The sequence below is a fragment of the Serinus canaria genome, chromosome 25 (genome assembly GCF_022539315.1).
Source record: "Serinus canaria isolate serCan28SL12 chromosome 25, serCan2020, whole genome shotgun sequence".
Classification (NCBI taxonomy): Eukaryota; Metazoa; Chordata; class Aves; order Passeriformes; family Fringillidae; genus Serinus; species Serinus canaria.
In genome coordinates, this window is record NC_066338.1 from 10,772,722 (window position 1) to 10,782,619 (window position 9,898).

At 52.0% G+C, this 9,898-nt stretch overlaps 1 protein-coding gene and 1 long non-coding RNA gene across 6 annotated transcripts; both read right to left on the reverse strand.

Annotated features, from left to right (window-relative positions):
* Positions 1–112: 112 nt before the first annotated feature.
* PTGES3 (prostaglandin E synthase 3) lies at positions 113–9,811 on the reverse strand. Its single transcript, XM_050983838.1, has 8 exons — positions 9,468–9,811; positions 2,804–2,917; positions 2,617–2,686; positions 2,067–2,165; positions 1,772–1,861; positions 1,526–1,588; positions 1,216–1,240; positions 113–797 (listed from the first exon to the last, which is right to left on the reverse strand). Coding segments are annotated over exons 1-8 (483 nt in total). The 5' UTR covers positions 9,470–9,811; the 3' UTR covers positions 113–777.
* LOC127060466 (uncharacterized) lies at positions 2,924–9,083 on the reverse strand. Of its 5 annotated transcripts, none has more exons than XR_007779578.1 (3): positions 7,044–9,083; positions 4,469–6,612; positions 2,924–4,155 (listed from the first exon to the last, which is right to left on the reverse strand). It is a non-coding gene; the product is annotated as an uncharacterized LOC127060466 (long non-coding RNA). The 5 variants fall into 5 exon arrangements; XR_007779577.1 differs by having other exon boundaries at positions 4,469–6,548; positions 6,776–9,083; XR_007779576.1 differs by having other exon boundaries at positions 4,469–5,656; positions 6,096–9,083.
* Positions 9,812–9,898: the final 87 nt, after the last annotated feature.

Consider the following 9,898-nt stretch of genomic DNA (forward strand, 5'->3'; position numbering starts at 1 on the left):
TTGTCACTTGCTGCCAAACCCACAGTGCAAATACGATTTTGGTCTAAAATGTACAGATTGACAAGCAACAATGTACAGCCACTCGCACCCCGGGCGAGGAGGAGGAGGAGGAGGAGGAGGAGGAGGTGGAAAAGGTCTGGGGTCACACGGGACCAGGGGCAGCCTCCGGCCACCGGCACCGCTCGGGGGCTCCAACACCAAAAACCAGGAGAATCTGGAAGTTTTCCTTTTTTTTTTTTAATAACATGAACTTTTTTTTAAGACACCACAGAGGGGATGTGCCTCACCTGCTGGATTTATTTTTTTTTTTTTTTTTTTGGGGAGCCAATGACAACATTTGTTTTGTTCCCTGTATAAATCAACAATTTCAGGCCGTGGAGAGAGGGAGGAAAAAAAGAAAAAAAGCTCATTTGAACCACTCATTGTTAATTCAGGTTCTCTGCTACGAGGCAAGGAGGCTCTGTAAACTTTATTGCAACTGTTCTCAACGGATTGCCTACACCTCAATTGGGTTGGTTTGGTTTTTTTTTTCTCTCTTTTTTTCTTTTGGAAGTCTGGAAAATGGTTCATGCATAACTGTTATTGCCTCTCGTGGCTTTAAGACCGCCCCGTGCCATGGGACACACCTACCATCAGTGAAGCCATTTAAAATGGACTGAAAATGGGTTAAAGGATGCAGGATCTCCCTTTAGGGCTATCAACTCAGGAATTCTTATCTCAATTATGAAATGTTGTGATGAACTTCTTTCCCCAAAACCCTGAAGACGACGCTTTGCCTTACTCCAGATCCGGCATTTCTAGAGGGAAAAGAAGAGAATTTGTGGGTTTAGGGTTGCTTTGTGGGTTTTATTTTTTGGCTTGGTTGGTTTCTCAAAGCTCCCAGGGTGCTATTATGTCACAAGGGACACGAGCAAGACGACCTGGCCTCCAACCAAGGAGGTCACGGGGCACTTTGGGGCCTCTGCCCTCCCCCCTGGCTCTTCCCAAGGGAAAGCTGTGCCACAGCCACCCCAGCACGTGCTGCTCCTGAAGCCAAAGCCTCCCTGGCACTGCAGCTGCCTGGCAAGGTCAAACTGGTATTTGGAGAGGCTTTCCCAGATTAGATTTGTCTGCCAGGGCTGGCTTTAGCTGGTGGACAGGATGAACATCTGCTGGCCCTGCCTTCAGCAGGTGTGTGAGGGGAAAGCAACAAAGACAACAACAACGAGGACTTACTTTCATCGTCACTGTCTGGTGAGTCCTGGAAAGGAGAACAAACAACCTTTAAGTGGAGCAGGCAGCTCCTCTACCACCCTGCCCCCCACCAGCAAAGAGGTTCCCAAATCTGTTCCCAAATGTGGATTTTGAGGAACTCGGCGAGCTCAGTCTGGCCTCACTGCAGTCCCACAGTGACCCCCAGCCACTGCAGAGAGGGTTTGAAAGGGCCTCCCCAGGTGACATCACAAGGTTTGGGGCTATTTCAGCCTTTTTTAGTGCAGGACTCCTGAGGGGTGAGTGCAGGGCTCCACTACACCCACATACTCACATCATCTGCCCCATCTACTTCTGGCAAGTCTACGTCGTCGTCTCCTCCCATGTTGTTCATCATCTGCTCAGAGACACAACAGCCACATTTGGGGGTGAATCCAACCCCACTGTGCACCCCAAACAATCCTAAACCAACACCCCCCCCTTGCTGTAACAGATCAGTTGCCCCCATGCAGGAATTACAAAGTGATGGTGCACAAAAAGCTCGGCTTCATTAAAACTCCAGGAATTTTTCACTCCCTACCTCGGAAAAGCGATCAAAATTGGACATGTCTTCATCTGAATCATCTTCCCAGTCTTTCCAGTTGTTGAAGTCCACGCTGAGCCAGTTGAGCTGCAGCAAGAGCAGGAGTGATTTAAGGACAGGGAATTATTTCAGGACAAGGAAGGAAGGGGCTGTCAGTCAGAACGGGCAGGTTAACGAGAGCTGCCGTGGGATCAGGAGCAGGAAAGTGACCCAAAACTGCTCCACAATTTGAACATGACCCAAATATTCACTAAATCAGAAGCCAGGGGAGGCAGCAGATGCCCAGACCCACCTTTGCCCTCTCTTTTGTTAACCTTGGCCATGCCTGACCAGACTCTCCTTTTCGTAAACAACACAAGATGGATCTGTCTGTTCTTTTATGCTTTGATTCCTGAAAAAGACCAAATATCCGTTAGTGCCACCAGGATGACCTTCACCAGGAACTGCTGACATCCCTCCTTTATCTTCACCTCTTCCCTTACTCCTTGTCCTGGAAAATTCCCCCTGGAGAAGCTTTCCTGGATCTGACTTGGAGCTTTTATGCTCAAAGGAATAATTTTCCTTAGAAAAGAGTTCATATTCCTATTTTTAAGGAATAAAATCTTGGGAGCAGCCTAAATAACAGGTGGTATTTTTTAGGATGACAGAACCAAGGGATGGTTTGGCTTGGAGAGGACATTAAAATCCAAGTTCCAAACCCATGCCATGGGCAGGGACACCTTCCACCAGCCCAGGTTGCTCCAACGTGGCCTTGAACAATTCCAGGGATGGAATATCTGCAATTTCTCTGGACAACCTGTGCCAGCCCCTCACCAACACCAAGAACTCAGGAGGATACTCACATTTGGATCGATATTATTAAAAAGATCGATTTCATTTAAATGTTTAAAGTTATCACTTCCTCCAAGACAACTGCAAGAGAAAAATAAATCAGTATTTAGCCCGAAAATAAATCAGTATTTAGCCCCAAAAACATCTCATAGAACAAATCTACTTCTTCTTAGCACTCCTTGTGCCTGAATTACTCACCTGAACGTGAGTTTGGACTTTTCAAAATTTACATTGACGTCTTTGCTGTCTTCAACACAGAACTCAATAAAGACGTAGTCCCTCCGGTCGTACCACTTTGCAGAGGCAGGCTGCCTGTGGGCACAGCAGGGACACGAGGGCATTGATTTCCAACAAGAAATCCAACCAAAAAAATAGCCTTTCTGCACTAAAAACCTGCATTTTGAGCTGACTGTATTCTTTAAAGGGGATTTAAGTTGAAAAGAGAGAGCTGGAATAAAAAGAAATTATGTATTCGGAGTGTGACGCCCCCAGAAAGCTCCTGGGAGGAGCCACTGAAATCTGAGACTGAAATAAACGTTTCAGCAGATCAAAAGTTTGATAAACTTCAAGATGAGCTACCGCAGACTGAGGCAGCAGCTGCACGGGCAGATTTCAGAGAGGTTTTTGTCACGCAAAGAGTTAAAACCTAAAGCAAAATTAAAAAAAAAATCAATATTTTTGGGGTATTGATACTGTAAAAAATGGATTTGTTATGATTAAGTCCCAATGGAGCCAGCACAGGCTGGAGAATCACTGCTCCAAGCTCTTTACAACCTCCCAAGCACTCACACTGGGACTCCCATGCACTTTGGAATTCTTCTGCCTTTGCACAACCACCTCAAAAATCAACAGCGTGTCCAGGGGAGCTGGGAAAAAACCACAGAGCTCCCGAGCAACTGCTGTGTTTGCAGAGACCTCACTCACCTGCACTGCTCAGTGCTCCCTGGAGCAGGGAGAACGACCTGGCTGGGCTCAGACACCTCCTCCCCCCTTCCAGCCCTCCCCTGGCAACAAGGCCCAGCCCAGGGAATCAGGGAACGGCTGCATTCCAGAACCACACGGCTGCTGCACAGGCACAGAGCCCAGGGGTGTTCCTCACACTCCTTTGTCCTCCCAAGGAATCGTGGAATGCTTGGGAGGGACCCTAAAGTTCAGCCAGTGCCACCCCCTGCCATGGCAGGGACACTTTTCACCAGCCCAGGTTGGCCAACCTGGCCTTGGACACTTCCAGGGGTGGGGGATCCATTCCAGGGCTCACAGGGAGGATTTCATCCAAATATCCCATATTAGTCTGTTCTTGAACCTCATCTCCTCCTTTATCTGCCATTCCAGGGCTCACAGGGAGGAATTTCATCTCAATATCCCATATTAGTCTGTTCTTGAACCTCATCTCCTCCTTTATCTGATATTCCAGGGCTCACAGGGAGGAATTTCATCCCAATATCCCACCTAAATCTCTTCTTGAACCTTATTTCCCCCTTTATCTGCCATTCCTGTGCCTCACCGGGAGGAATTTCATCTCAATATCCCATATTAATCTGTTCTTGAACCTCATCTCCTCCTTTATCTGATATTCCAGGGCCTCACAGGGAGGAATTTCATCCCCAATATCCCATCTTAATATTTTCTTGAACCTTATTTCCCCCTTTATCTGCATCCCAGTGCTCACTGGGAGGAATTTCACCCAAATCCTATAGTTTCTTGGACCTATTCCCCCTTAGCCATCCGGCTCACCGGGAGGAATTTCATCCCCAATATCCCATATTAGTCTGTTCTTGAACCTCATGCCCTCCTTTATCTGATACTCCAGGGCTCACAGGGAGGAATTTCACCCCAAAATCCCATATTAATCTGTTCTTGAACCTCATCTCCCCTGTTATCTGCCATTCCTGTGCCTCACAGGGAGGAATTTCATCCCAATATCCCATATTAATCTGTTCTTGGACCTTATTTCCCCCTTTATCTGCCATTCCTGTGCCTCACCAGCCTCACAGGGAGGAATTTTCCCCAGCTGATGGCCCTGCAGTGGGATGAGGTGGCAGGCTGTGAGCTGTACAAGGATCTAAACCAGGGAACAAGGTCTGTGACAGCCATCTCACCAAGCTGAGGCCTCTCCTGCTGCTCTCCAAGCCAGTAACTGACCAAAAAATAACTTTTCAGACCATTTGCTAAACTTCCAGATGAAGGTTTTGACTCACCTGATCATCAATTCATTGCTGGCATCGAGCTGTGGCACATAGAGGGCACAAAGGGATCCACCCAAAGGCTCCTGCTGCTCCCCTCCACATTTCCTAGGGATGAACCCCACCAGGGCACAGCCCAGCTCCAGCTGAACCCCAAAACAGCCACCTCTGAGCTCCCCCAGTGCCACACTGGACAAACTGGTGCCAGCTGAGGGAAAAGCTGCAGAATGGCCACGATGCCTTGGGCAGCCACAACAGCTGGGCAGGGACCAATCTCCAAAGATTTAATTTCCAAAAGAATAAAAAGAAGTGGATTCTGAATTCAGCCTCGAGTTTCAGCTGTTCCAGGGGTGAAAACCTCACAGCAGCATTTCAGGGAATGTTAATTATCACCGTATTCAGGTGAAGTGCAGCAGCAGCAGAGCAGCAATTTTCTTACTGTGGTATTTTTAAACCCTTCTTGGACACAGATTTTCCTCTTTTAACGAGGAAATAAAGACTCTCAAGAGGAAAGGAGGATGAGAAATGCCCTGCTCTGCTCCCTCTGGGCTGGGAGACAAAACCCCCCAGCATGGGGCACACGGAACGTTGCTCCAGCTCTGTTATTAACAGAAATCTCAGTGTCCCTGCCCGGTGACAGGGGGATGGATGGTGTTAGCACTTCCAGCTCTCAATGGAGACATCTCCAGCCTTCCCAGGGAGGCTCCTGGCTCTGACCTCAGCAGCTCCACCAGGATTGGAGATTTGAGGCAGCAGCAGAACTCAGAGTGCTCCCAGAAATCCCACTCAGCTCACACGTCTGAGCTGCAGAGCAGTGGGATCCCAGATGAGTCTGACTCTGCCATAATTCACATTTCTGAACCTAACCCTGCCCAGCTTTCCTGGGAATTCACCCTGAGAGTGCTCAGAACCTGTGACCTCAGCAGCTCCACCAGGATCAGGGATTTGAGGCAGCAGCAGAACTCAGAGTGCTCCCAGAAATCCCACTCAGCTCACATGTCTGAGCTGCAGAGCAGTGGGATCCCAGATGAGTCTGACTCTGCCACAAGGCTGGTTCCAGGTTTCTGGAACCTAATTTCTTTAATTCCAGGTATCTGAACCTAAACCTGCCCTGCTTTCCTGGGAATTCACCCCCAGAGTGCTTGGAACCCCTGACCTCAGCAGCCTCAGCAGGATCAGGGATTGGAGGCAGCAACAGAACTCAGAGTGCTCCCAGAAACCCCACTCAGCTCACATGTCTGAGCTGCAGAGCAGCAAGATCCCAGATGAGTCTGACTCTGCCATAATTCACATTTCTGAACCCAAACCTGCCCAGCTTTCCTGGGAATTCACCCTGAGAGTGCTCAGAACCTGTGACCTCAGCAGCTCCACCAGGATTGGAGATTTGAGGCAGCAGCAGAACTCACAGCAATCCCAGAAACCCCACTCAGCTCACATGTCTGAGCTGCAGAGCAGTGGGATCCCTGATGAGTCTCACTCTGCCATAATTCCACATTTCTGAACCCAAACCTGCCCTGTTTTCCTGGGAATTCACCCCCAGAATGCTTGCAACCCCTGACCTCAGCAGCCTCAGCAGGATCAGGGATTTGAGGCAGCAGCAGAACTCAGAGTGCTCCCAGAAATCCCACTCAGCTCACATGTCTGAGCTGCAGAGCAGTGGGATCCCAGATGAGTTTTACTCAGCCATAATTCACATTTCTGAACCTAAACCTGCCCAGCTTTCCTGGGAATTCACCCTGAGAGTGCTCAGAACCCCTGACCTCGGCAGGATCAGGGATTTGAGGCACCAGCAGAACTCACAGCAATCCCAGAAACCCCACTCAGCTCACACGTCTGAGCTGCAGAGCAGCAAGATCCCAGATGAGTCTGACTGCCATAATTCTGGTTCCAGGTTTCTGGAACTTAATTTTTATAATTCCACATTTCTAAACCGAAACCTGCCCTGTTTTCCTGGGAATTCACCCTGAGAATGCTCAGAACCCCTGACCTCAGCAGCCTCAGCAGGATCAGGGATTGGAGGCACCAGCAGAACTCAGAGTGCTCCCAGAAATCCCACTCAGCTCACATGTCTGAGCTGGAGAGACATGTAAAACTCCCAGATTAGTTTTACTCAGCCATAATTCACATTTCTGAACCTAAACCTGCCCAGCTTTCCTGGGAATTCACCCTGAGAGTGCTCAGAACCTGTGACCTCTGCAGGATTGGGGATCGGAGGCAGCAGCAGAACTCACAGCAATCCCAGAAATCCCACTCACCTCGAGGCTACAGACACACACCCGAGCTGCAGGGAAGTGGGATCCCAGATGAGTTTTATTTAGCCATAATTGTGGTTCCAGGTTTGTGGAACCTAATTTCCCTAATTCCAAGTTTCTGAACCTAAACCTGCCCTGCTTTCCTGGGAATTCACCCCGGAACGTGCTGGAGCTGCCTCTCCTCCTTTTATCTGCTTTTCCAATCTCATCCTCCCAAAGGGAGGAGGGAAAAACCTCCCTGTGAGCTTCACTCAGGACTCACCAGCTCCAACCAGTAAGGCAGGACCTGCTGGAGAGCTCCTTTGTGTCTCCTGCCCACACGGAGATTCCCAGGAGAGCAGCACGCACGTGCTCCCAGGGAACATCTCCTCTCCAAACACTCACCCTTCACCTGTCAGAGCTCCATCCTGCTCACCCAAACCCCGAGGGAGCTCAGCTTGCCAAGGTGATCCAGCCACCCTCCCACAGGGTTTGGGAAAGAAAAGGGAATTTAAACGTTTAAAAGGGAATTTGGAATTTAAGAGGATTTCCTCTGTCCCATCCACCTGAGCTTTGGGGACTCCCTGAGCAGCCACAGCCATCCCTGCAGCTCCTCTGGCTCTTCCAGTCCCCACATTCCGACAGGAATTGTTATGCCACCACTGTGGGACAGGTTCTAGAAGGTTCCCAGCAGCACTGATGGGCTCAGCTTCACCACAGAGCCCTCAAGGCTCTGCCTGATCCAGCTGGATATCCCTGGATAAATCCTGCTCTCTGCACCAGTGGAATCTCAAATCTCCCCATCTGTGGCACTGAGGAAGTTCCCAAATCCCTTTTCATGTCCTCTGTCTGCATCCTGTGCCCATGGGATCCCATCTTTGTCTCCTGACAGCTCCCACAGCTCGAGGACACTGCAGAAATTGGGCCCTCAATAAGATTTTCCCCTCCCAGACAGCAACAAAACCTGTTTTACAAAATTACTTTTCCTCTGCTGCATCTGCTTAGAATGGTCTAAAACCTAAAATGAGGCTTTTTTAATGAAAAGAAATAAAAGCCTTTTTTCTTCCATTAAAAAAAGCCTTATTTTAGATTTTAGACCATTCTATGCAGCAGCACTGCAGTTTCAGGATGATGAAATCTACAGAAATTACACAAAAAAACTCCAATTTGATCACAGTTCTCTCACTTTCACTCAGGTTAAGATGAAGCACCTCCACTGTTCAGGGTTTCAGAAGAAAAGTAAAAGCCTGGCTGGGGAAAAGGCACCAAAACCCCACCAGTTAATGCTGTCCTCATCCCAAATTCCTGACAAAAACAAAACCTCAGGAGGTGCTGCTGCCTCCAGTCCTTCCAGCCAGGCACGTGGAGGTCACAGAATCATGGAATGGTTTGGGTTGGAAGGGACCTTGAGGCTCACTCAGCCCCCCGACAACCCCAACTCTGCCAGGACACTTCCAGGGATGGGACATCCTCTGGAAAATCCATCCCAGTGCCTCACCACCCTCGGAGGGAGGAATTTTATCCCCCAAAATCCCACCTAACCCTGCTCTCTGATGGTTGTTCTGCCACTGGAGATGTGGGAATGCTGCCTGCAGCTCTTCTTTCCCAGCCAGTTTTTCCTCTCGAGCGTCACCCTGGACACAGAAAACTCTGGCTGCTCTTGAGGGAACACTCACGTCCACCACGAGCTCTGGTTTTGGGTGACCCCCCAATTAAATTCCTTGGAGAATTCCAAGGAAGGAGATTGATTAGGGAGCGCGGGATTCCGCTCGGGATGCACGTGGAGAAGATCCAGCGGCTCACCCGCACCGGGCACGGCAACACCGCGCCTGCCCCGGGGCTTTCCGTGCACCTCCGCCCCCTCCTGAGCGGCCTTTTCGTTATTCCTCCGTTTTTCACGGAATTCTGGAATGGTTTGGGCTGGAAAAGACCTCAAAGCCCTGTCCAGCCTGGCCTTGGACGCTTTCAGGGACAGCGCAAAACGCAGGAACGGATTTTAGGGGGATAATCCGAAGTTTACAAACAGATTCTCTCTCCTGCACGCTCTGGATTGTTCCACGCGTTACTTACCGGGAGTTCTCCGCGGTTTCGGCGGGCGCCGGCGGGCACCGACCCGCCGAGAAACGCGCGACACCCCCCGAACACCCCCCGCCACCCCATTCATTCCGCACAACCCGCAGCGGCAACGGGAGATCCCCGCCCGCACCGCGCTGCACCAGGGCCCGGCCAGCAACCGGGCCCGGCGGCCGAACCGGGGCGCTCCGCCCTCACGCGGTAACCGGGGCCGGGCCCACACGATAACCGGGGCGAAACCCCTCAGCGCAGCGGCGGGGCCGCCCAAGGTCAGCCCGCGGCGGGAGCCCGCGCTCGGCGGCGCCGGGGCGGCTCCCGCGGTAGCGGCGGGGCCTGGCGGGGCCTGCCCGCGCCGCTCCCATCCCCGGGCCTCACATGGCGGATGGCGACAGCTCCGGCGGGCGCTCCTGCGGGGTGCGGCTCGGGGGGCTCCGGGCGGTGTCGCGGGTTGTGTTGGTGAGGCGCGGTGGCGATCGGGCGGTGCCGGGAGGGTACCGGGAGGGCTCCGGGGGGGGGTTCCGGTGGCGGCTCCGGTGGCTCCGGGCGGGCTCGGGGCTCGGCGCGGCCTCGCTCCCACAATGCCCCGCGCAGCGCTCGGCCCGTGGTGACGCAGCAAAATCCCCGCGCGCCGCGCGCGCGCCGCCGCCGCCTCCTCCCCCCGCTCCCTCCCGCCGCCGCCAACCGCGCGTGCGCGGCCGCGCGCGCTCCCGCCCCGTTGCCCTTCCAGCAGCTTCTGGACGCGCATGCGCGGTGAGGCGCCGTGACGGCGGGGCGGGACGGGACCCCCGGGATCCCCCCCCCACACA

Coding starts and splice junctions, on each gene's coding strand:
- PTGES3 (XM_050983838.1), bottom strand. Junction 1,862..2,066: donor TAACAAAAGAGAGGGCAAAG/GTGGGTCTGGGC, acceptor CTCTTGCTGCAG/CTCAACTGGCTCAGCGTGGA. Junction 798..1,215: donor ACCAGACAGTGACGATGAAA/GTAAGTCCTCGT, acceptor TTTTCCCTCTAG/AAATGCCGGATCTGGAGTAA.